Here is a 24579-nt window from a genome sequence, read left to right on the forward strand (position 1 = left end):
CTAGCTTGCGAATAAAAATTACTTTTCCCCAGGTGAGGATCGAACTCACAGCCTCGGCATACCTCGCAGATACTGCCTTATAAGTACCGCGCGCTAACCAATTGCGCCACTGGGGACACATGAGGCCCTTTCGCCGAACAAATGGAGTAAAGATATTTTACACAGCATTTTATGAAAAAGAGTAACATGCATTCTTATTCTACCTCACGCAATTCTTTTTGAAAGACATGTTTGTTAAGAATTTTTGATGGAAATCAATTCTAAGCTCTAGCTTGCGAATAAAAATTACTTTTCCCCTGGTGAGGATCGAACTCACAAACTCGGCGTACCTCGCAGATACTGCCTTATAAGTACCGCGCGCTAACCAATTGCGCCACTGGGGACACATGAGGCACTTTCGCCGAACAAATGGAGTAAAGATATTTTACACAGCATTTTATGAAAAAAAGTAACATGCATTTTTATTCCACCTCACCTAATTCTTTTTGAAAGACATGTTTGTTAATAATTTTGTAAGGAAATCAATTCTAAGCTCTAGCTTGCGAATAAAAATTACGTTTCCCCTATTGAGGATCGAACTCACTGCCTCGGCATACCTCGCAGATACTGCCTTATAATTACCGCGTGCTAACCAATTGCGCCACTGGGGACACATGATTCACATTCGCAGAACAAATGCAGTAAAGATTTTACCCAGCATTTTATGAAAAGAAAAAACATGCATTTTTATTCCACCTCACCTAATTCTTTTTGAAAGACATGTTTGTTAAGAATTTTGTAAGGAAATCAATTCTAAGCTCTAGCTTGCGAATAAAAATTACTTTTCCCCAGGTGAGGATCGAACTCACAACCTCGGCATAACTCGCAGATACTGCCTTACAAGTACCGCGAGCTAACCAGTTGCGCCAATGGGGAGACATGAGGCACATTCGCAGAACAAATGGAGTAAAGATTTTACACAGGATTTTTATTCCACCTAACCTAATTGTTTCACAGCCTCGGCATACCTCGCAGATACTGCCTTATAAGTACCGCGCGCTAACCAATTGCGCCACTGGGGACACATGAGCCACATTCGCAGAACAAATGCAGTAAAGATTTTACCCAGCATTTTATGAAAAAAAGTAAGATGCATTCTTATTCTACCTCACGCAATTCTTTTTGAAAGACATGTTTGTTAAGAATTTTGTGAAGAAATCAATACTAATCTAAAGCTTGCGAATTAAAATTACTTTTCCCCAGGTGAGGATCGAACTCACAGCCTCGGCATACCTCGCAGATACTGCCTTATAAGTACCGCGCGCTAACCAATTGTGATACTGGGGACACATGGCACATTCGCAGAACAAATGCAGTAAAGATTTTACAGAGGATTTTATGAAAAAAAGTAACATGTATTTTTATTCCACCTCACCTAATTCTTTTTGAAAGACATGTTTGTTAAGAATTTTTGATGGAAATCAATTCTAAGCTCTAGCTTGCGAATAAAAATTACTTTTCCCCAGGTGAGGATCGAACTCACAGCCTCGGCATACCTCGCAGATACATCCTTATAAGTACCGCGCGCTACCCAATTGCGCCACTGGGGACACATGAGGCACATTCGCAGAACAAATGCAGTAAAGATTTTACACAGGATTTTATGAAAAAAAGTAACATGCATTTTTATTCCACCTCACCTAATTCTTTTTGAAAGACATGTTTGTTAAGAATTTTGTAAGGAAATGAATTCTAAGCTCTAGCTTGCGAATAAAAATTACGTTTCCCCTATTGAGGATCGAACTCACAGCCTCGGCATACCTCGCAGATACTGCCTTATAAGTACCGCGCGCTAACAAATTGCGCCACTGGGGACACATGAGGCACATTCGCAGAACAAATGCAGTAAAGATTTTACACAGGATTTTATGAAAAAAAGTAACATGCATTTTTATTCCACCTCACCTAATTCTTTTTGAAAGACATGTTTGTTAAGAATGTTGTAAGGAAATCAATTCTAAGCTCTAGCTTGCGAATAAAAATTACGTTTCCCCTATTGAGGATCGAACTCACAGCCTCGGCATACCTCGCAGATACTGCCTTAAAAGTACCGCGCGCTAACCAATTGCGCCACTGGGGACACATGAGGCACATTCGCAGAACAAATGGAGTAAAGATTTTACACAGCATTTTATGAAAAAACTTAACATGCATTTTTATTCCACCTCACCTAATTATTTTTGAAAGACATGTTTGTTAAGAATTTTTTATGGAAATCAATTCTGAGCTCTAGCTTGCGAATAAAAATTACTTTTCCCCACTTGAGGATCGAACTCACAGCCTCGGCATACCTCGCAGATACTGCCTTATAAGTACCGCGCGCTAACCAATTGCGCCACGGGGGACACATACGGCACTTTCGCCGAACAAATGGAGTAAAGATATTTTACACAGTATTTTATGAAAAAAAGTAACATGCATTCTTATTCTACCTCACGCAATTCTTTTTGAAAGACATGTTTGTTAAGAATTTTTTATGGAAATCAATTCTAACCTCTAGCTTACGAATAAAAATCACTTTTCCCCAGGTGAGGATCGAACTCACAGCCTCGGCATACCTCGCAGATATTGCCTTATAAGTACCGCGCGCTAACCAATTGCGCCACTGGGGACACATGAGGCACATTCGCAGAACAAATGGAGTAAAGATTTTACACAGGATTTTTATTCCACCTCACCTAATTGTTTTTGAAAGACATGTTGTTTAAGAATTTTGTATGGAAATCAATTCGAAGCTCTAGCTTGCGAATAAAAATTACTTTTCCTCAGGTGAGGATCGAACTCACAGCCTCGGCATACCTCGCAGATACTGCCTTATAAATACCGCGCACTAACCAATTGCGCCACTGGGGACAAATGAGGCACTTGCGCAGAACAAATGGAGTAAAGACATTTTACCCAGCATTTTATGTTAAAAAGTAACTTGCAATTTTATTCCACCTCACCTAAATCTTTTTGAAAGACATGTTTGTTAAGAATTTTGTAGGGAAATCAATTCTAAGCTCTAGCTTGCGAATAAAAATTACTTTTCCCCTATTGAGGATCGAACTCACAGCCTCGGCATACCTCGCAGATACTGCCTTATAAGTACCGCGCGCTAACCAATTGCGCCACTGGGGACACATGATTCACATTCGCAGAACAAATGCAGTAAAGAATTTAGCCAGCATTTTATGAAAAGAAAAAACATGCATTTTTATTCCACCTCACCTAATTCTTTTTGAAAGACATGTTTGTTAAGAATTTTGTAAGGAAATCAATTCTAAGTCTAGCGTGCGAATAAAAATAACTTTTCCCCACTTGAGGATCGAACTCACAGCCTCGGCATACCTCGCAGATACTGCCTTATAAGTACCGTGCGCTATTCAATTGCGCCACTGGGGACACATGATTCACATTCGCAGAACAAATGCAGTAAAGATTTTACACAGGATTTTTATTCCACCTCATCTAATTGTTTTTGAAAGACATGTTGTTTAAGAATTTTGTATGGAAATCAATTCGAAGCTCTAGCTTGCGAATAAAAAAAACTTTTCCCCAGGTGAGGATCGAACTCACAGCCTCGGCATACCTCGCAGATACTGCCTTATAAGTACCGCGCGTTAGCTAATTGCGAAACTGGGGGCACATGAGGCACTTTCGTTGAATAAATGGAGTAAAGATATTTTACGCAGAATTTTATGAAAAAGAGTAACATGCATTCTTATTCTACCTCACGCAATTCTTTTTGAAAGACATGCTTGTTAAGAATTTTTTATTGAAATCAATTCTAAGCTCTAGCTTGCGAATAAAAATTACGTTTCCCCTATTGAGGATCGAACTCACAGCCTCGGCATACCTCGCAGATACTGCCTTATAAGTACCGCGCGCTAACAAATTGCGCCTTTGGGGACACATGAGGCACATTCGCAGAACAAATGCAGTAAAGACTTTACCCAGCATTTTATGAAAAAAAGTAACATGCATTCTTATTCTACCTCACGCAATTCTTTTTGAAAGACATGTTTGTTAAGAATTTTGTAAGGAAATCAATTCTAAACTCTAGCTTGCGAATAAAAATTACTTTTCCCCTGGTGAGAATCGAACTCACAGCCTCGTCATACCTCGCAGATACTGCCTTATAAGTACCGCGCGCTAACCAATTGCGCCATTGGGGACACATGAGGCACATTCGCAGAACAAATGCAGTAAAGATTTTACACAGGATTTTATGAAAAAAAGTAACATGCATTTTTATTCCACCTCACCTAATTCTTTTTGAAAGACATGTTTGTTAAGAATTTTGTAAGGAAATCAATTCTAAGCTCTAGCTTGCGAATAAAAATTACGTTTCCCCTATTGAGGATCGAACTCACAGCCTCGGCATACCTCGCAGATACTGCCTTATAAGTACCGCGCGCTAACCAATTGCGCCACTAGGGACACATGATTCACATTCGCAGAACAAATGCAGTAAAGATTTTACCCAGCATTTTATGAAAAGAAAAAACATGCATTTTTATTCCACCTCACCTAATTCTTTTTGAAAGACATGTTTGTTAAGAATTTTGTAAGGAAATCAATTCTAAGCTCTAGTTTGCGAATAAAAATCACTTTTCCCCAGGTGAGGATCGAACTCACAGCCTCGGCATACCTCGCAGATACTGCCTTAAAAGTACCGCGCGCTAACCAATTGCGCCACTGGGGACACATGAGGCACATTCGCAGAACAAATGGAGTAAAGATTTTACACAGCATTTTATGAAAAAACTTAACATGCATTTTTATTCCACCTCACCTAATTATTTTTGAAAGACATGTTTGTTAAGAACTTTTTATGGAAATCAATTCTGAGCTCTAGCTTGCGAATAAAAATTACTTTTCCCCACTTGAGGATCGAACTCACAGCCTCGGCATACCTCGCAGATACTGCCTTATAAGTACCGCGCGCTAACCAATTGCGCCACTGGGGACACATACGGCACTTTCGCCGAACAAATGGAGTAAAGATATTTTACACAGTATTTTATGAAAAAAAGTAACATGCATTCTTATTCTACCTCACGCAATTCTTTTTGAAAGACATGTTTGTTAAGAATTTTTTATGGAAATAATTCTAACCTCTAGCTTACGAATAAAAATCACTTTTCCCCAGGTGAGGATCGAACTCACAGCCTCGGCATACCTCGCAGATATTGCTTTATAAGTACCGCGCGCTAACCAATTGCGCCACTGGGACACATGAGGCACATTCGCAGAACAAATGGAGTAAAGATTTTACACAGGATTTTTATTCCACCTCACCTAATTGTTTTTGAAAGACATGTTGTTTAAGAATTTTGTATAAAAATCAATTCGAAGCTCTAGCTTGCGAATAAAAATTACTTTTCCTCAGGTGAGGATCGAACTCACAGCCTCGGCATAAATCGCAGATACTGCCTTATAAATACCGCGCACTAACCAATTGCGCCACTGGGGACAAATGAGGCACTTGCGCAGAACAAATGGAGTAAAGACATTTTACCCAGCATTTTATGTTAAAAAGTAACTTGCAATTTTATTCCACCTCACCTAAATCTTTTTGAAAGACATGTTTGTTAAGAATTTTGTAGGGAAATCAATTCTAAGCTCTAGCTTGCGAATAAAAATTACTTTTCCCCTATTGAGGATCGAACTCACAGCCTCGGCATACCTCGCAGATACTGCCTTATAAGTACCGCGCGCTAACCAATTGCGCCACTGGGGACACATGATTCACATTCGCAGAACAAATGCAGTAAAGAATTTAGCCAGCATTTTATGAAAAGAAAAAACATGCATTTTTATTCCACCTCACCTAATTCTTTTTGAAAGACATGTTTGTTAAGAATTTTGTAAGGAAATCAATTCTAAGTCTAGCGTGCGAATAAAAATAACTTTTCCCCACTTGAGGATCGAACTCACAGCCTCGGCATACCTCGCAGATACTGCCTTATAAGTACCGTGCGCTATTCAATTGCGCCACTGGGGACACATGATTCACATTCGCAGAACAAATGCAGTAAAGATTTTACACAGGATTTTTATTCCACCTCATCTAATTGTTTTTGAAAGACATGTTGTTTAAGAATTTTGTATGGAAATCAATTCGAAGCTCTAGCTTGCGAATAAAAAAAACTTTTCCCCAGGTGAGGATCGAACTCACAGCCTCGGCATACCTCGCAGATACTGCCTTATAAGTACCGCGCGTTAGCTAATTGCGAAAATGGGGGCACATGAGGCACTTTCGTTGAATAAATGGAGTAAAGATATTTTACGCAGAATTTTATGAAAAAGAGTAACATGCATTCTTATTCTACCTCACGCAATTCTTTTTGAAAGACATGTTTGTTAAGTATTTTTTATTGAAATCAATTCTAAGCTCTAGCTTGCGAATAAAAATTACTTTTCCCCAGGTGAGGATCGAACTCACAGCCTCGGCATACCTCACAGAAACTGTCTTATAAGTACCGCGCGCTAACCAATTGCGCCACTAGGGACACATGAGGCACATTCGCAGAACAAATGGAGTAAAGATTTTACACAGGATTTTTATTCCACCTCACCTAATTGTTTTTGAAAGACATGTTGTTTAAGAATTTTGTATGGAAATCAATTCGGAGCTCTAGCTTGCGAATAAAAATTACTTTTCCCCAGGTGAGGATCGAACTCACAGCCTCGGCATACCTCGCAGATATTGCCTTATAAGTACCGCGCGCTAACCAATTGCGCCACTGGGACACGTGAGGCACATTCGCAGAACAAATGCAGTAAAGATTTTTCATAGCATTTTATGAAAAAAAGTAACATGCACTTTTATTCCACCTCAACTAATTCTTTTTGAAAGACATGTTTGTTAAGAATTTTGTAAGGAAATCAATTCTAAGCTCTAGCGTGCGAATAAAAATTACTTTTCCCCACTTGAGGATCGAACTCACAGCCTCGGCATACCTCGCAGATACTGCCTTATAAGTACCGTGCGCTATTCAATTGCGCCACTGGGGATACATGATTCACATTCGCAGAACAAATGCAGTAAAGATTTTACACAGGATTTTTATTCCACCTCATCTAATTGTTTTTGAAAGACATGTTGTTTAAGAATTTTGTATGGAAATCAATTCGAAGCTCTAGCTTGCGAATAAAAATTACTTTTCCCCAGGTGAGGATCGAACTCACAGCCTCGGCATACCTCGCAGATACTGCCTTATAAGTACCGCGCGCTAACCAATTGCGAAACTGGGGACACATGAGGCACTTTCGCCGAACAAATGGAGTAAAGATATTTTACGCAGAATTTTATGAAAAAAAGTAACATGCATTCTTATTCTACCTCACCCAATAATTTTTGAAAGACATGTTTGTTAAGAATTTTTTATTGAAATCAATTCTAAGCTCTAGCTTGCGAATAAAAATTACTTTTCCCCAGGTGAGGATCGAACTCACAGCCTCGGCATACCTCGCAGATACTGCCTAATAAGTACCGCGCACTAACCAATTGCGCCACTGGGTACACATGAGGCACATTCGCAGAACAAATTTAGTAAAGATTTTACACAGGATTTTTATTCCACTGCACCTAATTGTTTTTGAAAGACATGTTGTTTAAGAATTTTGTATGGAAATCAATTCGAAGCTCTAGTTTGCGAATAAAAATTACTTTTCCCCAGGTGAGGATCGAACTCACAGCCTCGGCATACCTCACAGACACTGATTTATAAGTACCGCGCGCTACCCAATTGCGCCAAGGGGGACACATAAGGCACTTTCGCAGAACAAATGGAGTAAAGATATTTTACCCAGCATTTTATGAAAAAAAGTAACATGCATTTTTATTCCAAATCACCCAATAATTTTTGAAAGACATATTTGTTAAGAATTTTGTGAAGAAATCAATACTAATCTGAAGTTTGCGAATAAAAATTACTTTTCAGCAGGTGAGGATAGAACTCACAGCCTCGGCATACCTCGCAAATACAGCCTTATAAATACCACGTGCTAACCAATTGCGCCCCTGCAGACACATGAGGCTCATTCGCAGAACAAATGCAGTAAAGATTTTACCCAGCATTTTATGAAAAGAAAAAACATGCATTTTTATTCCACCTCACCTAATTCTTTTTGAAAGACATGTTTGTTAAGAATTTTGTAAGGAAATCAATTCTAAGCTCTAGTTTGCGAATAAAAATTACTTTTCCCCAGGTGAGGATCGAACTCACAGCCTCGGCATACCTCGCAGATACTGCCTCTAAATACCGCGCGCTAACCAATTACGCAACGGGGGACACATGAGGCACATTCGCAGAACCAATGGAGTAAAGATATTTTACACAGCATTTTATGAAAAGAAGTAACATGCATTCTTATTCTACCACACGCAATTCTTTTTGAAAGACATGTTTCTTAAAAATTTTGTGAAGAAATCAATACTAATCTGAAGCGTGCGAATTAAAATTACTTTTCCCCAGGTGAGGATGGAACTCACTGCCTCGGCATACCTCGCAGATACAGCCTTATAAATACCACGTGCTAACCAATTTTGCCACGGGGGACACATGAGGCACATTCGCAGAACCAATGGAGTAAAGATATTTTACACAGCATTTTATGAAAAAAAGTAACATGCATTCTTATTCTACCTCACGCCATTCTTTTTGAAAGACATGTTTCTTAAGAATTTTGTGAAGAAATCAATACTAATCTGAAGCTTGCGAATAAAAATCACTTTTCCCTAGGTGAGGATCGAACTCACAGCCTTGGCATACCTCGCAGATACAGCCTTATAAGTACCACGCGCTATCCAATTGCGCCACTGGGGACACATGAGGCACATTCGCAGAACAAATGCAGTAAAGATTTTACACAGGATTTTATGAAAAAAAGTAACATGCATTTTTATTCCACCTCACCTAATTATTTTTGAAAGACATGTTTGTTAAGAATTTTTTATGGAAATCAATTCTAAGCTCTAGCTTGCGAATAAAATTTACTTTTCCCCAGGTGAGGATCGAACTCACAGCCTCGGCATACCTCGCAGATACTGCCTTATAAGTACCGCGCGCTAACCAATTGCGCCACTGGGGACACATGAGGCACTTTCGCCGAACAAATGGAGTAAAGACATTTTACACAGCATTTTATGAAAAAAAGTAACATGCATTCTTATTCTACCTCACGCAATTCTTTTTGAAAGACATGTTTGTTAAGAATTTTTTGAAGAAATCAATACTAATCTGAGGCTTGCGAATTAAAATTACTTTTCCCCAGGTGAGTATCGAACTCACAGCCTCGGCATACCTCGCAGATACTGCTTTATAAGTACCGCGTGCTAACCAACTGCGCCACTGGGGACACGCCAGATACATTCGCAGAACAACTGGAGTAAAGATATTTTACACAGCATTTTATGAAAAAAGTAACATGCATTTTTATTCCACCTCACCCAATATTTTTTGAAAACATCTTTGTTAAGAATTTTGTGAAGAAATCAATACTAATCTAAAGTTTGCGAATAAAAATTACTTTTCCGCAGGTGAGGATCGAACTCACAGCCTCGGCATACCTCGCAAATACCGCCTTATAAATACCACGTGCTAACAACCAATTGCGCCACTGCGGACACATGAGGCTCATTCGCAGAACAAATGCAGTAAAGATTTTACCCAGCATTTTTTGAAAAGAAAAAAAATGCATTGTTATTCCACCTTACCTAATTCTTTTTGAAAGACATGTTTGTTAAGAATTTTGTTAGGAAATCAATTCTAAGCTCTAGTTTGCGAATAAAAATTACTTTTCCCCAGGTGAGGATTGAACTCACAGCCTCGGCATACCTCGCAAATATTGCCTTATAAGTACCGCGCGCTAACCAATTGCGCCACTGGGTACAAGTTATATACATTCGCAGAACAAATGCAGTAAAGATATTTTACACAGCATTTTATGAAAAAAAGTAACATGCATTTTTTATTCCACCACACCCAATAGTTTTTGAAAGACATCTTTGTTAAGAATTTTGTGAAGAAATCAATACTAATCTGAAGTTTTCGAATAAAAATTACTTTTCTCCAGGTGAGGATCGAACTCACAGCCTCGGCATACCCCGCAGATACTGCCTTATAAGTACCGCGCGCTAACCAATTGCGCCACTGGGTACAAGTTATATACATTCGAAGAACAAATGCAGTAAAGATATTTTACACAGCATTTTATGAAAAAAAGTAACATGCATTTTTTATTCCACCACACCCAATAGTTTTTGAAAGACATCTTTGTTAAGAATTTTGTGAAGAAATCAATACTAATCTGAAGTTTTCGAATAAAAATTACTTTTCTCCAGGTGAGGATCGAACTCACAGCCTCGGCATACCTCGCAGATACTGCCTTATATGTACCGCGCGCTAACCAATTGCGCCACTGGGGACACTTGAGGCACTTTCGCAGAACAAATGGAGTAAAGGTATTTTACACAGTATTTTATGAAAAAAAGTAACATGCATTTTTATTAAACCTCACCCAATAATTTTTGAAAGACATCTTTGTTAAGATTTTTGTGAAGAAATCAATTCTAATCTGAAGTTTGCGAATTAAAATTACTTTTCCCCAGGTGAGGATCGAACTGACAGCCTCGGCATACCTCGCAGATACTGCCTTATAAGTACCGCGAGCTAACCAATTGCGAAACTGGGGACACATGAGGCACATTCGCAGAACAAATGCAGTAAAGATATTTTACACAGCATTTTATGAAAAAAAGTAAAATGCATTCTTATTCTACCTCACGCAACTCTTTTTGAAAGACATGTTTGTTAAGAATTTTGTGAAGAAATCAATACTAATCTGAAGCTTGCGAATAAAAATCACTTTTCCCTAGGTGATGATCGAACTCACAGCCTTGGCAGACCTCGCAGATACAGCCTTATAAGTACCGCGCGCTAACCAATTGCGCCACTGGGTACAAGTTACATACATTCGCAGAACAAATGCAGTAAAGATATTTTACACAGCATTTTATGAAAAAAAGTAACATGCATTTTTTATTCCACCACACCCAATAGTTTTTGAAAGACATCTTTGTTAAGAATTTTGTGAAGAAATCAATACTAATCTGAAGTTTTCGAATAAAAATTACTTTTCTCCAGGTGAGGATCGAACTCACAGCCTCGGCATACCCCGCAGATACTGCCTTATAAGTACCGCGCGCTAACCAATTGCGCCACTGGGTACAAGTTATATACATTCGAAGAACAAATGCAGTAAAGATATTTTACACAGCATTTTATGAAAAAAAGTAACATGCATTTTTTATTCCACCACACCCAATAGTTTTTGAAAGACATCTTTGTTAAGAATTTTGTGAAGAAATCAATACTAATCTGAAGTTTTCGAATAAAAATTACTTTTCTCCAGGTGAGGATCGAACTCACAGCCTCGGCATACCTCGCAAATACTGCCTTATATGTACCGCGCGCTAACCAATTGCGCCACTGGGGACACTTGAGGCACTTTCGCAGAACAAATGGAGTAAAGGTATTTTACACAGTATTTTATGAAAAAAAGTAACATGCATTTTTATTAAACCTCACCCAATAATTTTTGAAAGACATCTTTGTTAAGATTTTTGTGAAGAAATCAATACTAATCTGAAGTTTGCGAATTAAACTTACTTTTCCCCAGGTGAGGATCGAACTGACAGCCTCGGCATACCTCGCAGATACAGCCTTATAAGTACCACGCGCTATCCAATTGCGCCACTGGGGACACATGAGGCACATTCGCAGAACAAATGCAGTAACGATTTTACACATGATTTTATGAAAAAAAGTAACATGCATTTTTATTCCACCTTACCTAATTATTTTTGAAAGACATGTTTGTTAAGAATTTTGTTAGGAAATCAATTCTAAGCTCTAGTTTGCGAATAAAAATTACTTTTCCCCAGGTGAGGATCGAACTCACAGCCTCGGCATACCTCGCAGATACTGCCTTATAAGTACCGCGCGCTAACCAATTGCGCCACTGGGGACACATGAGGCACATTCGCAGAACAAATGGAGTAAAGATATTTTACACAGCATTTTATGAAAAAAAGTAACATGCATTCTTATTCTACCTTACCTAATTATTTTTGAAAGACATGTTTGTTAAGAATTTTTTATGGAAATCAATTCTACGCTCTAGCTTGCGAATAAAAATTACTTTTCCCCAGGTGAGGATCGAACTCACAGCCTCGGCATAACTCGCAGATACTGCCTTATAAGTACCGCGCGCTAACCAATTGCGCCACTGGGGACACATGAGGCACATTCGCAGAACAAATGGAGTAAAGATTTTACACAGGATTTTTATTCCACCTCACCTAATTCTTTTTGAAAGACATGTTGTTTAAGCATTTTGTATGGAAATCAATTCGAAGCTCTAGCTTGCGAACAAAAATTACTTTTCCCCAGGTGAGTATCGAACTCACAGACTCGGCATACCTCGCAGATACTGCCTTATAAGTACCGCGCGCTAACCAATTGCGCCACTGGGGACACGTGAGATACATTCACAGAACAAATGCAGTAAATTTTTTACCCAGCATTTTATGAAAAAAAGTAACATGCATTCTTATTCCACCTCACGCAATTCTTTTTGAAACACATGTTTGTTAAGAATTTTGTTAAGAAATCAATATTAATCTGAAGCTTGCGAATAAAAATTACTTTTCCCCAGGTGAGGATCGAACTCACATGAGGCTCATTCGCAGAACAAATGGAGTAAAGATTTTACACAGGATTTTTATTCCACCTCACCTAATTCTTTTTGAAAGACATGTTTGTTAAGAATTTTGTAACGAAATCAATTCTAAGCTCTAGTTTGCGAATAAAAATTACTTTTCCCCAGGTGAGGATCGAACTCACAGCCTTGGCATACCTCGCAGATACAGCCTTATAAGTACCACGCGCTATCCAATTGCGCCACTGGGGACACATGAGGCACATTCGCAGAACAAATGCAGTAAAGATTTTACACAGGATTTTATGAAAAAAAGTAACATGCATTTTTATTCCACCTCACCTAATTATTTTTGAAAGACATGTTTGTTAAGAATTTTTTATGGAAATCAATTCTAAGCTCTAGCTTGCGAATAAAAATTACTTTTCCCCAGGTGAGGATCGAACTCACAGCCTCGGCATACCTCACAGATACTGCCTTATAAGTACCGCGCGCTAACCAATTGCGCCACTGGGGACACATGAGGCACATTCACAGAACAAATGGAGTAAAGATATTTTACACAGCATTTTATGAATAAAAGTAACATGCATTCTTATTCTACCTCAGGCAATTCTTTTTGAAAGACATGTTTGTTAAGTATTTTGTGAAGAAATCAATACTAATCTGAAGCTTGCGAATAAAAATCACTTTTCCCCAGGTGAGGATCGAACTCACAGCCTCGGCATACCTCGCAGATACTGCCTTATAAGTACCGCGCGCTAACCAATTGCGCCACTGGGGACACATGAGGCACATTCACAGAACAAATGGAGTAAAGATATTTTACACAGCATTTTATGAATAAAAGTAACATGCATTCTTATTCTACCTCACGGAATTCTTTTTGAAACACATGTTTGTTAAGTATTTTGTGAAGAAATCAATACTAATCTGAAGCTTGCGAATAAAAATCACTTTTCCCTAGGTGATGATCGAACTCACAGCCTTGGTATACCTCGCAGATACAGCCTTATAAGTACCGCGCGCTAACCAATTGCGCCACTGGGGACACGTGAGATACAATCGCAGAACAAATGGAGTAAAGATATTTTACACAGCATTTTATGAAAAAAGTAACATGCATTTTTATTCTACCTCACGCAATTCTTTTTGAAAGACATGTTTGTTAAGAATTTTGTGAAGAAATCAATACTAATCTGAAGCTTGCGAATTAAAATTACTTTTCCCCAGGTGAGGATCGAACTCAGAGCCTCGGCATACCTCGAAGATACTGCCTTATAAGTACCGCGCGCTAACCAATTGTGCCACTGGGGACACATAAAGCATTTTCGCAGAACAAATGGAGTAAAGATATTTTACCCAGCATTTTATGAAAAAAAGTAACATGCATTCTTATTCTACCTCACGCAATTCTTTTTGAAAGACATGTTTGTTAAGAATTTTGTGATGAAATTAATACTAATCTGAAGCTTGCGAATAAAAATCACTTTTCCCTAGGTGATGATCGAACTCACAGCCTTGGTATACCTCGCAGATACAGCCTTATAAGTACCGCGCGCTAACCAATTGCGCCACTGGGGACACGTGAAATACATTCGCAGAACAAATGGAGTAAAGATATTTTACACAGCATTTTATGAAAAAAAGTAACATGCATTTTTATTCCACCTCACCCAATAATTTTTGAAAGACATCTTTGTTAAGAATTTTGTGAAGAAATCAATACAAATCTGAAGTTTGCGAATAAAAATTACTTTTACGCAGGTGAGGATAGAACTCACAGCCTCGGCAAACCTCGCAGATACAGCCTTATAAATACCACGTGCTAACCAATTGCGCCACTGCGGACACATGAGGCTCATTCGCAGAACAAATGCAGTAAAGATTTTACCCAGCATTTTATGAAAAGGAAAAACACGCATTTTTATTCCACCTCACCTAATTCTTTTTGAAAGACATGTTTGTTAAGAATTTTGTAAGGAAATCAATTCTAAGCTCTAGCTTACGAATAAAAATTACTTTTCCCCAGGTGAGGATCGAACTCACAGCCTCGGCAAACCTCGCAGATACTGCCTCATAAGTACCGCGCGCTAACCAATTGCGCCACTGGGGACACATGAGGCACATTCGCAGAACAAATGGAGGAAAGATATTTTACACAGCATTTTATGAAAAAAAGTAACATGCATTTTTATTCCACCTCACCCAATATTTTTTGAAAGACATCTTTGTTAAGATTTTTGTGAAAAAATCAATACTAATCTGAAGTTTGCGAATTAAAATTACTTTTCCCCAGGTGAGGATCGAACTCACAGCCTCGGCATACCTCGCAGATACCGCCTTATAAGTACCGCGTGCTAACCAATTGCGCCACTGATGACACGTCAGATACATTCGCAGAACAAATGCAGTAAAGATATTTTACACAGCATTTTATGAAAAAAAGTTACATGCATTTTTTATTCCACCTAACCCAATAGTTTTTGAAAGCCATCTTCGTTAAGAATTTTGTGAAGAAATCAATACTAATCTAAAGCTTGCGAATAAAAATTACTTTTCCCCAGGTGAGGATCGAACTCACAGCCTCGGCATACCTCGCAGATACTGCCTTATAAGTACTGCGCGCTAACCAATTGCGCCACTGGGGACACATGAGGCACATTCGTAGAACAAATGGAGGAAAGATATTTTACACAGCATTTTATGAAAAACAGTAACATGTATTTTTATTCCACCTCACCCAATAATTTTTGAAAGACATCTTTGTTAAGATTTTTGTGAAGAAAACAATACTAATCTGAAGCTTGCGAATAAAAATTACTTTTCCCCAGGTGAGGATCGAACTCTCAGCCTCGGCATACCACGCAGATACTTCCTTATAAGTACCGCGCGCTAACCAATTGCGCCACTGGGGAAAAGTTATATACATTCGCAGAACAAATGCAGTAAAGATATTTTACACAGAATTTTATGCAAAAAAGTAACATGCATTTTTTATTCCACCTCACCCAATAGTTTTTGAAAGACATCTTTGTTAAGAATTTTGTGAAGAAATCTATACTAATCTAAAGCTTGCGAATAAAAATTACTTTTCCCCAGGTGAGGATCGAACTCACAGCCTCGGCATACCTCACAGATACTGCCTTATAAGTACCGCGCGTTAACCAATGGCGCCACTGGGGACACATGACGCACATTCGCAGAACAAATGCAGTAAAGATTTTACCTAGCATTTTATGAAAAAAAGTAACATGCATTCTTATTCCACCTCACGCAATTCTTTTTGAATGACATGTTTGTTAAGAATTTTTTTAAGAAATCAATATTAATCTGAAGCTGGCGAATAAAAATTACTTTTCCCCAGGTGAGGATCGAACTCACAGCCTCGATAAACCTCGCAGATGCTGCCTTATTTGTACTGCGCGCTAACCAACTGCGCCACAGGGGAGGCATGAACATTCGCAGAACAAATGCAGTAAAGATTTTACCCCGCATTTTATGAAAAGTAAAAACATGCATTTCTATTCCACCTCACGCAATTCTTTTTGAAAGACATCTTTGTTAAGAAATCAATACTAATCTAAAGCTTGCGAATAAAAATTACTTTTCCCCAGGTGAGGATCGAACTCACAGCCTCGGCATACCTCGCAGATACTGCCTTATAAGTACCGCGCGCAACCAATTGCGCCACTGGTGACACATAAGGCACATTCGCAGAACAAATGCAGTAAAGATTTACCCAGCATTTTATGAAAAAAAGTAACTTGAGTTTTTATTCCTCCTCACAAAATTCTTTTTAAAAGACATATTTGTTAAGAATTTTGTAAGGAAATCAATTCTAAGCTCTAGATTGCGAATAAAAAGTACTTTTCCCCAGTTGAGGATCGAACTCACAGCTTCGGCATACCTCGATGATACTGCCTTATAAGTACCGCGCGCTAACCAATTGCGCCACTGGGGACACATGACGCACATTCGCAGAACAAATGCAGTAAAGATTTTACCCAGCATTTTATGAAAAAAAGTAACATGCATTTTTATTCCACCTCACCTAATTATTTTTGAAAGACACGTTTGTTAAGAAATCAATTTTAATCTGAAGCTTGCGAATAAAATTTACTATCTGCCAGGTGATAATCGAACTCACAGCCTCGGTATACCTCGGAGATACTGCCTAATAAGTACCGCGCGCTAACCTATTGCGCCACTGCGGACACATGTGGCTGATTTGCAGAACAAATGCAGTAAATATTTTACCCAGCATTTTATGGAAAAAAAGTAACGTGCATTTTTATTCCACCTCACCTAATTCTTTTTGAAAGACATGTTTGTTAGGAATTTTGTAATGAAATCAATACTATGCTGGAGCTTGCGAATTGAAATCACATATCCCCAGGTGAGGATCGAACTTACAACCTCGGCATACCTTGCAGATAGTGCCTTATAAGTACCACGCGCTAACCAATTGAGCCAGTGGGGACACATATGGTTGATTCGTAGAACAAAAGCAGTGAAGTTTTTACCCAGCATTTTATTAAAAAAAAACATGCATTTGTATTCCAGTTCTCCTAGTTCTTTTTGAAAGACATGTTTGTTAAGAATTTTGTAAGAAAATCAATACTAAGTTGACGCTTTCGTATAGAAAGTACATTTCCCAAGCTGAGGATCGAACTCACATGTTTGGCATAACTCGCAGATAGTGCCTTATAAGTATCGTGCAGTAACCATTCTGCGGCACAGGGGACATTTTCTCTGGGGATCTGTCGCATTTCATAATAAAAAAACAAGGATTCTTTTAGAGTTTCGAGAAGAAGTAAGGCATTTGACTAGCGTCCGAAAATGGCATACGAATTTTAATCTTTTACGTTATGAAGGATTAATCGTTTCCTGAACATTCTTCGTGCCTCGAATTATCATAATTTTAAACTCATGACCTAAATATAATTCATTTGCAGACGGTATAATTCCATACAAAAGTGTTTGGCAGCTTATAAATACTTCATTTTTTCTGTGGACACTTTAATGAACTAAAAGTACAAAGCATTTCCAGAAAAAAAAATTACCATTTAATTAGATATCTGAGAAAATAACACAGGTAAGAGATTGAAGATATTACTGTAATATTGTACAGCTGCTAGAAAATCGTACAGCATTGTAAAAATATCGCATAATACAGTCAAACCTTGCTTAATGAGTACCTCATAATGAGAAAATCAAGATGTTAAAGAGGGACCAGCTTAACGAGCGATGTTTAGCAGAACGAGCGGCGAGGTTTACATCGTGATATCACATGTTGTACCAATCTGTATTGAGCACTTATTTGAAGACATCTACATGGAACTACTACACTACTACCAACTAGTCTATATATATACATGGTAGAAATCTTGACCGAATGAATTTGTGCGAGTAATTGTGGAATCTTAATCGGTGAGACTATATATCTGGTCAAGAGTACAGTGCTAGAGGTGGATTGTAACATCTCTAAACTATAGAAGAATAGCAAAAATTACATTAGAAATTATGCTATTGCATTTTGTGTTACAGCAAAAGGCCGCGGAGGAGATTTTTCCAAGAGAACAGTAAATAATAGCCTCAACCTAGCAACAATTTTCCATTAAAATGATGGAAATTCTGAAAACAAACGAAATAGAAACTTACGTTAAAAAGCATCACCGTAATAAGACATAAACTTCGGAGGCTACAAATTCAACTAACGATAATGATGTGTCTAATTTTCGTCAAATTTTGAAGCGTGGTCAAAGACAAATGTCTTTAGAAAACTTACTTTTAAATAACACAAAATATGCGTTATAAATAAATTAATGATTATTTCGAATTATGAGTAAAATTCTAGAACGAGTTATGCTCGTTAATCGAGGTTCCAATGTATCTTAACTATCTTACATTTGTATGACACTTTTGGTTTATTGATGGTAATTTGATCACATAATCCTTAAAAACTTACTTTTTCGTGAGGCCACCACATGATAAAATAGGAACATGAGTCGACAAAGTAGCAATGGGGTGGAACACCTCTCCACGGAAGACCTTCAAAAAATCATTTAATTTAGGAATCTTATTGACTCTAAATGAACATCTCACATAAAGCTCAAGAATTATACATACGAAATCTTCGTATATTTCATCGGCGATGATGGGGACACAATTACGGTTAGCGACTTCCACTATCGCCGACAGATGACGTTTTGAAAAAACTGATCCGCACGGATTGGATGGATTGTTGATGATGATGGCAGCCGTTTGGCTGTCTATCTGAGATTCCAGATGCTTGAGATCTACTTGCCATCCCAGATTCGGCTGCACAATAAATAAATATATAAAATGAGATAAATGTATATATAACAAAATAAATTACAATAAATCTCTCAATTATATAAAATAAATTTTAAATAAGCATTGCGTTTTATTTGTTTTGTGACTGGTAGATAACACGTCACCTTACCCATGCCATTTCAGGTTTGTTTTACCAGTATTGCTTGCAATATTTAATAAAAATTGTTATCACATCGTAGAAATATTTATACTGCACTTGACGACGAAATGGTGACAAAAAAGAAAAAAATAAAGCTTTAACACGAAATTAACAGTAAATGAGTTTAAAACAATATTATTTGTAAATTCTACTTTTAGACACACTGTTTGTGACAACACTAATGAATAACTTTCCGGTTTTGCTTTCCGGTTTACCTTTGTTGTGTTGTGTTCTGATTGTTGACAACGGATGCGTACGTTTTGAAGGCTTAACCTGTTTTCGACCGATTATTTTAAACGATTCTGTTTATTTTCTTAGAGTTTCATGCATTTTAAATTAAACATTAATAATTAATTGATCTGTTCATGATGAATCTGAGAAATTTTTTTAGAAAACTTCTTGAGATATTACATAAATTAAGAAAGATATGCTTTAGTGCCCATAAGGTTTAGTTTAAATACTCAGCGACTCTGTTTTCAGTACTCATATTTAAAAAAAAAATGCTTCGGTTCAGTAAAAAATTTCCTTTTATTAATTGCAATTTAACCATTTCCACTTTAATTTAAAGCATAAATTCTACAGGAGCTAAAAGAAAATTAGAGAGATTACGTTAGGGTTGAAGGCCTTTATAATATTATGAATGAATTATATGACTATCAAAATTTGTAGCTTTAAAATATTTTGATGAAGAAGCTATTAAAATAGGGGTTACATAAAATATTTAATTATTAAAATTTTAACGAGCATTAAGATTGGTGAACCGGCTGGTCTCCAAAGGCGGCTAGTAAACAATAAAATATATTATTATAAATTTTTTCGTATATATTTTTTCAGAATGGAGCGTAATGCCCTATTTTTCATAGATTGTTACGGGGAAAAAACTGTTTCAGATTACGATCAAGATGCGGGAGCGAATTATGGTCGAGGTTCCACGATATTTATGAATGCTCATGTGACTTCTTCAACTTACTTGTTGCTTTCACTTAATTACACACTTAACCTTTAAATGTCCTAAGTTTCAAATTTGATGCCAGACTTTTAAATCGAATTGTATACTTGCAATCGGTTTATTTTTAATATTTGGGTTATGTAATGTTCTTTTGAACAAAAGTTTAAAAAATTAACTTCAGCCGTCAAAATTGTTCAAATAATTTGACATTTTGTTTTCCCGCCGTATTGAACGATTGACATATTTTTAAAAAAAGTTTATCTGAATAAATCTTTGACGCATTTCATTTTTTTTCTAAAGACAAAAATACTTTTGGAGTAAGTGAGTATCTTATTTTTACTGTAATATAATTATTTTTAGCAAAGGAATGTTTTGCTTGAAGGATTGATACCTTCTTTTTTTTCTCGAAATAAGTATATAAAACATGTATTATGATTTTTAAAAAATCCTTTATCTGGTTACTGCATTGAACACACTGATTTTTTAAAAATTTAATTTGGAAAATCGGACTTCTAAATGTTAATATAAAAAATTTTGCCATTCTGTGTGAAGGGATTATGGTCATTTCATACTGTCGTAATAGAGAGAACATAACTAAAAATTGTTATTTCTTATATTACAGCATTTGTAGGTTTTATGCAAAAATAACTGTTTATCATTCTGAAATTACAAGAAATCTCAAATCATAGTTATTTATTGAATTTGATAATAAATCAAAGTGTATACTTTGCCTTACCAGTAAATCATATGATTTTGTCTCTATATCCATAGATTTGGCAATAGTTTTATAAATTGAAAATCCGGGACGTGGAATCAGAATATTTTGTCCAGGATTTGCCAATCCAAGGATGCACATTTCCAACGCATGGGAACATCCACTAGTCAGAATTACATCCTGAAAAAATTTTACAGACTTTTATTAAATGCTCATAAATGTCGAAAATTATTTATAATACAAATATGAAACTGTTATGAATGACAACTTATTTATATTTATAAAATATAATTATTATGAATACCAACAACATATTCATAAAGCCGAAAGTTATTCAAATTATTATCTGAATGCATATGAGAGCATTAATAAGTTTCAACTTATTATATTATAAATAGTATCGTTAAGAAACCATAACCATATCCAATCACATTTGCTTTAAGAAAACATAAGTTAGGTTGTTTTTAAAAATATTTATAATAGATCTTTAGATCATTTTTTTTCATTTTATTGTTTGATAAATCATTTTTGAAAGAATTTAAATCAAACAATTCTCAAATTTGCAAAACGTAACACCACATAGTTTTAATATATAGACATTATTTTTCACTTTTTAAATTTTTTATGGCAAAATATTATTTTAAAGAATGAAGTTCAAAGCTCAAGAAATTATTTTTTACATTACTTGTAAAAAGTGGACATATGTATTATAATTAAGATTTATTTGTATCGCTTTTTTTAAAACTTTGCTCATTGTATTCATCAACTCTCTTATTATCATTTAGTTTAAGATTTAACTGCATAATACTACAAGCATATTTCAAAAATTTTGAAGAACAAAAATACAAACTATTTAATAATAGAATAATAACTGACGGTATGTTAAATATGGAGGTTACGTCTTTGTTATCTAAATAATGGATGTCTTAAAATAGACTTTCACATTGATGTATGCTTCAATTATAAAGAAAAGGATATCTTTAATGACATATAGTTATATGTTTAGAAAAGAAACTATCATTTTCATATCACTTCTTGAACATCAAAAGAATCCAAAATATTTCAATTTTTTGAAAGGAAAAAAATTCTTCTATTTCAGATTCAAATAATTAGTTTTCAATTAGGGTCAATGCTTACAGTAAAATTTAAAATAATGTTTAATTATTTAATTTTTGTTTTGAACTTCTAAGCGTTCATATAAAATCTTTGCAATCGGATGTTAAATGTAAAATGCATACTTTTGTCAATAATTAACACATTACGTAAGAGGAAAAATAAACCAAATTTAGGAACAAAAATTTTGATTGAAGAGAATTTTGAAATATTTTGAAAACATTAACATGTGAAATCTGATCATTCTAACTTTTGATCTCATACTTCATCATCGATTAACACATTCTGAGATTATGATTTACAATCTGTCATTAGAGATTCTTTTTTATGCTGACCGTTTGTAAGGTCTGCAAGTGGGTGTGCAGTGGACTTTGATTGAGCTATTTATAAAATTTCTCAAACGTAAATGAGTCAGAAAATATGCTAAATTTAGACTTGAAAGAAAAACAGTGAACTCAATTTTGAAACATTTCGAACTAGGACTTTGAAATCCAAACACTGAGAAAGTATAAATTTTGATAATCTAATGCTGACAATAATCGATTAAGTAATCCTGAGATTATGATTTGCAATCCATCAATGGATTTCAAAATCTGCATGTGAAAGGTCAGCGGACGCTTGATTCAGATATTCGTAAATTTCTCAATCCCAAATGAATCGGAGTATAGTCTAAATTCTGAAATGGAAAACAACAATGACAAAGAATTGATTTTTTAAACATTTTGAATTTGGGTTTAAAATCCAAACTCAGAATGAGTATAAAGTCTATTAATCTTACTTTGGCTTTGTGTTATAATAATCGATTAAGTAATTTTGTGATTATGATTTGTAATCCATCAATTGATTGCAAGGCTGCAAGTCAGAGGTCAGTGAACATTTGATTAAAATATTTGTAAATTTTCGCAACCTTAAATGAGTTAGGAAATGAGCTAAATTCAGAAATAGGGAACAACACAACAATGAATTTCGTTCTTAAATATTTTGAAATAAGACTTAAAATCCAAATACTGAATGAATATAAAGTCTGATAATCTATCTTCCTTTGGCTTTGTGTCACAATAATCAATTAAGTAATCCTGCGAATATGATTTGCAATCCATCAATGAATTGTAAGTCTGCAAATGAGCGGTCAGTTTGTGAAACCCAATAGAATCAGGGTAGGCTAAATTCAGAAATGGAAAACAACAATTACAATGAATCGAATTTTTAAATATTTTGAAGTAAAACTTAAAATCCAAACACTCAAAGAGCACAAACTCTGATAATTTGTCTTTGCCTTTGTATCACAATAATCGATTAAGTAACTTTGCGATTATGATTTGCAATCCATCAATGGATTGCAAGACTGAAAGTGAGAGGTCAGTGGACATTTAGAAAGATATTTTATAACTTTTCTAACTCAAACGAATGCTTGCAATGCCATGTGGTATGGGTTATCACAAGGTCAAGCTGGATTGCATGATTCTATAAGCCTGTCAAATATTCGGGGAACCTTGCTGATAAGATCATATAATCAGGTTTTTTTCCTGCTTTTTTCTATTTTTCAGGTCTATCTTCACGTTTTGATATCTGAGAACTGACCATCTTCGGTCAGATATCCTGGATTCCGAAGATATGGTTCACGAGCGATTAAAACGTGACAACGGAACAAGAGAGTCTTTTAGAATAATCGATAGAACAACAAGAGATTCAAGAGAACAGAACAAGAGAGTCTTTTATAAATCATTCCTCAACCTGCTGTAATTCTGAAATGATGTAATGGATACACAATAACATACACCTCGCAATGTTTTTCTGTTGAACTATTAATCTTTAGATATGCCTTAGAAAACCATTGTTCGTAATACTTTCGTTTTAAATCGTTCACAATGATTCAATAATCAGTAATTAAGCAGAAAAAAGTACTGACCCTTTTTAATCAGAATATTTTCTCCGTTGGAAAGTTCAAAGGAGGTTAACAAAGCTTAAACGAAGTAATAAGAAATGAGCAAATGATATTATTAATAGTGTAACTTTGCTATTCGAAAGATTTTAATTTTCATTAGATATTATTTTCAATTTATTTTTTGGCCCTCTGATTTCAGTTCAATACAAAACTAAAAAAAATTCTATTATTTGAATTTTTTAGATTAATTCGAATACAAAATTAAATAGTGTAAAAAATAGTTCTTATTTCTGAATTACTTTAACTATTCTTACTTCGTGTTCACAGTGATCGTATGTGAAAATTGTTATTCTCAAAATGCATGCATTCAATGTACTTAACTCCTACTTGTTTATTGAAATTGTCTATTTAACTACTGAAGTTATTATTTTAAAATTCTTAAGCATCTTTTTACTTTAAGTAATTTTAATAAATAAAATAATAATTATTTATTCATTTATTATGCACTTTATAATTAAACGGTTTACATATTAAAATGAAATCACTTTAGTCATTTTCAATTTGTAAATTGTCGTTTCTTTTTACTTTTCCCATTTTTAGAGATTTTTTTTCAATTTGAATTTTTTAATAAATAGAATTTTTATGTTGACCTTTCAGCAGCGAATCCC

At 35.8% G+C, this 24579-nt stretch overlaps 1 protein-coding gene and 36 non-coding genes across 37 annotated transcripts in view; all 37 read right to left on the reverse strand.

The window, feature by feature from the left end:
• Positions 1–24579, reverse strand: part of LOC129971349 (tyrosine aminotransferase-like) — a 135231-nt gene that overhangs the window by 89506 nt on the left and 21146 nt on the right. The window contains exons 5-7 of the mRNA XM_056085026.1: positions 20935–21093; positions 18883–19074; positions 18722–18804 (exon numbers count right to left, since the gene is read on the reverse strand). Of these exons, the coding sequence (XP_055941001.1) occupies positions 18722–18804; positions 18883–19074; positions 20935–21093 (434 nt within the window). The remainder of the gene's footprint in view (positions 1–18721; positions 18805–18882; positions 19075–20934; positions 21094–24579) is intronic.
• On the reverse strand, positions 25–116 carry Trnai-uau (transfer RNA isoleucine (anticodon UAU)). Its single transcript is given in 2 exon segments — positions 25–60; positions 79–116. It is a non-coding gene; the product is annotated as a tRNA-Ile (tRNA).
• Trnai-uau (transfer RNA isoleucine (anticodon UAU)) lies at positions 824–1061 on the reverse strand. Its single transcript has 2 exons — positions 1024–1061; positions 824–859 (listed from the first exon to the last, which is right to left on the reverse strand). It is a non-coding gene; the product is annotated as a tRNA-Ile (tRNA).
• Positions 1235–1326, reverse strand: Trnai-uau (transfer RNA isoleucine (anticodon UAU)). Its single transcript is given in 2 exon segments — positions 1235–1270; positions 1289–1326. It is a non-coding gene; the product is annotated as a tRNA-Ile (tRNA).
• Trnai-uau (transfer RNA isoleucine (anticodon UAU)) lies at positions 1498–1589 on the reverse strand. The gene is given in 2 exon segments: positions 1498–1533; positions 1552–1589. It is a non-coding gene; the product is annotated as a tRNA-Ile (tRNA).
• Trnai-uau (transfer RNA isoleucine (anticodon UAU)) lies at positions 2560–2651 on the reverse strand. Its single transcript is given in 2 exon segments — positions 2560–2595; positions 2614–2651. It is a non-coding gene; the product is annotated as a tRNA-Ile (tRNA).
• On the reverse strand, positions 2801–2892 carry Trnai-uau (transfer RNA isoleucine (anticodon UAU)). The gene is given in 2 exon segments: positions 2801–2836; positions 2855–2892. It is a non-coding gene; the product is annotated as a tRNA-Ile (tRNA).
• Positions 4900–4991, reverse strand: Trnai-uau (transfer RNA isoleucine (anticodon UAU)). Its single transcript is given in 2 exon segments — positions 4900–4935; positions 4954–4991. It is a non-coding gene; the product is annotated as a tRNA-Ile (tRNA).
• On the reverse strand, positions 5166–5257 carry Trnai-uau (transfer RNA isoleucine (anticodon UAU)). The gene is given in 2 exon segments: positions 5166–5201; positions 5220–5257. It is a non-coding gene; the product is annotated as a tRNA-Ile (tRNA).
• Trnai-uau (transfer RNA isoleucine (anticodon UAU)) lies at positions 5406–5497 on the reverse strand. The gene is given in 2 exon segments: positions 5406–5441; positions 5460–5497. It is a non-coding gene; the product is annotated as a tRNA-Ile (tRNA).
• Positions 6445–6536, reverse strand: Trnai-uau (transfer RNA isoleucine (anticodon UAU)). The gene is given in 2 exon segments: positions 6445–6480; positions 6499–6536. It is a non-coding gene; the product is annotated as a tRNA-Ile (tRNA).
• Trnai-uau (transfer RNA isoleucine (anticodon UAU)) lies at positions 6686–6777 on the reverse strand. The gene is given in 2 exon segments: positions 6686–6721; positions 6740–6777. It is a non-coding gene; the product is annotated as a tRNA-Ile (tRNA).
• Positions 7191–7282, reverse strand: Trnai-uau (transfer RNA isoleucine (anticodon UAU)). The gene is given in 2 exon segments: positions 7191–7226; positions 7245–7282. It is a non-coding gene; the product is annotated as a tRNA-Ile (tRNA).
• On the reverse strand, positions 8764–8855 carry Trnai-uau (transfer RNA isoleucine (anticodon UAU)). Its single transcript is given in 2 exon segments — positions 8764–8799; positions 8818–8855. It is a non-coding gene; the product is annotated as a tRNA-Ile (tRNA).
• On the reverse strand, positions 9029–9120 carry Trnai-uau (transfer RNA isoleucine (anticodon UAU)). The gene is given in 2 exon segments: positions 9029–9064; positions 9083–9120. It is a non-coding gene; the product is annotated as a tRNA-Ile (tRNA).
• Trnai-uau (transfer RNA isoleucine (anticodon UAU)) lies at positions 9296–9387 on the reverse strand. Its single transcript is given in 2 exon segments — positions 9296–9331; positions 9350–9387. It is a non-coding gene; the product is annotated as a tRNA-Ile (tRNA).
• Positions 9561–9655, reverse strand: Trnai-uau (transfer RNA isoleucine (anticodon UAU)). The gene is given in 2 exon segments: positions 9561–9596; positions 9615–9655. It is a non-coding gene; the product is annotated as a tRNA-Ile (tRNA).
• On the reverse strand, positions 9829–9920 carry Trnai-uau (transfer RNA isoleucine (anticodon UAU)). Its single transcript is given in 2 exon segments — positions 9829–9864; positions 9883–9920. It is a non-coding gene; the product is annotated as a tRNA-Ile (tRNA).
• Trnai-uau (transfer RNA isoleucine (anticodon UAU)) lies at positions 10097–10188 on the reverse strand. Its single transcript is given in 2 exon segments — positions 10097–10132; positions 10151–10188. It is a non-coding gene; the product is annotated as a tRNA-Ile (tRNA).
• Trnai-uau (transfer RNA isoleucine (anticodon UAU)) lies at positions 10365–10456 on the reverse strand. Its single transcript is given in 2 exon segments — positions 10365–10400; positions 10419–10456. It is a non-coding gene; the product is annotated as a tRNA-Ile (tRNA).
• Positions 11167–11258, reverse strand: Trnai-uau (transfer RNA isoleucine (anticodon UAU)). Its single transcript is given in 2 exon segments — positions 11167–11202; positions 11221–11258. It is a non-coding gene; the product is annotated as a tRNA-Ile (tRNA).
• Trnai-uau (transfer RNA isoleucine (anticodon UAU)) lies at positions 11435–11526 on the reverse strand. The gene is given in 2 exon segments: positions 11435–11470; positions 11489–11526. It is a non-coding gene; the product is annotated as a tRNA-Ile (tRNA).
• On the reverse strand, positions 11702–11793 carry Trnai-uau (transfer RNA isoleucine (anticodon UAU)). Its single transcript is given in 2 exon segments — positions 11702–11737; positions 11756–11793. It is a non-coding gene; the product is annotated as a tRNA-Ile (tRNA).
• Positions 11967–12058, reverse strand: Trnai-uau (transfer RNA isoleucine (anticodon UAU)). The gene is given in 2 exon segments: positions 11967–12002; positions 12021–12058. It is a non-coding gene; the product is annotated as a tRNA-Ile (tRNA).
• On the reverse strand, positions 12234–12325 carry Trnai-uau (transfer RNA isoleucine (anticodon UAU)). The gene is given in 2 exon segments: positions 12234–12269; positions 12288–12325. It is a non-coding gene; the product is annotated as a tRNA-Ile (tRNA).
• Trnai-uau (transfer RNA isoleucine (anticodon UAU)) lies at positions 12475–12566 on the reverse strand. Its single transcript is given in 2 exon segments — positions 12475–12510; positions 12529–12566. It is a non-coding gene; the product is annotated as a tRNA-Ile (tRNA).
• On the reverse strand, positions 12911–13002 carry Trnai-uau (transfer RNA isoleucine (anticodon UAU)). The gene is given in 2 exon segments: positions 12911–12946; positions 12965–13002. It is a non-coding gene; the product is annotated as a tRNA-Ile (tRNA).
• On the reverse strand, positions 13176–13267 carry Trnai-uau (transfer RNA isoleucine (anticodon UAU)). The gene is given in 2 exon segments: positions 13176–13211; positions 13230–13267. It is a non-coding gene; the product is annotated as a tRNA-Ile (tRNA).
• On the reverse strand, positions 13443–13534 carry Trnai-uau (transfer RNA isoleucine (anticodon UAU)). The gene is given in 2 exon segments: positions 13443–13478; positions 13497–13534. It is a non-coding gene; the product is annotated as a tRNA-Ile (tRNA).
• Positions 13976–14067, reverse strand: Trnai-uau (transfer RNA isoleucine (anticodon UAU)). The gene is given in 2 exon segments: positions 13976–14011; positions 14030–14067. It is a non-coding gene; the product is annotated as a tRNA-Ile (tRNA).
• Positions 14775–14866, reverse strand: Trnai-uau (transfer RNA isoleucine (anticodon UAU)). The gene is given in 2 exon segments: positions 14775–14810; positions 14829–14866. It is a non-coding gene; the product is annotated as a tRNA-Ile (tRNA).
• Trnai-uau (transfer RNA isoleucine (anticodon UAU)) lies at positions 15042–15133 on the reverse strand. Its single transcript is given in 2 exon segments — positions 15042–15077; positions 15096–15133. It is a non-coding gene; the product is annotated as a tRNA-Ile (tRNA).
• On the reverse strand, positions 15310–15401 carry Trnai-uau (transfer RNA isoleucine (anticodon UAU)). Its single transcript is given in 2 exon segments — positions 15310–15345; positions 15364–15401. It is a non-coding gene; the product is annotated as a tRNA-Ile (tRNA).
• Positions 15577–15668, reverse strand: Trnai-uau (transfer RNA isoleucine (anticodon UAU)). The gene is given in 2 exon segments: positions 15577–15612; positions 15631–15668. It is a non-coding gene; the product is annotated as a tRNA-Ile (tRNA).
• On the reverse strand, positions 15845–15936 carry Trnai-uau (transfer RNA isoleucine (anticodon UAU)). Its single transcript is given in 2 exon segments — positions 15845–15880; positions 15899–15936. It is a non-coding gene; the product is annotated as a tRNA-Ile (tRNA).
• On the reverse strand, positions 16360–16450 carry Trnai-uau (transfer RNA isoleucine (anticodon UAU)). Its single transcript is given in 2 exon segments — positions 16360–16395; positions 16414–16450. It is a non-coding gene; the product is annotated as a tRNA-Ile (tRNA).
• On the reverse strand, positions 16623–16714 carry Trnai-uau (transfer RNA isoleucine (anticodon UAU)). Its single transcript is given in 2 exon segments — positions 16623–16658; positions 16677–16714. It is a non-coding gene; the product is annotated as a tRNA-Ile (tRNA).

The sequence above is a fragment of the Argiope bruennichi genome, chromosome 6 (genome assembly GCF_947563725.1).
Source record: "Argiope bruennichi chromosome 6, qqArgBrue1.1, whole genome shotgun sequence".
NCBI lineage: Eukaryota > Metazoa > Arthropoda > Arachnida > Araneae > Araneidae > Argiope > Argiope bruennichi.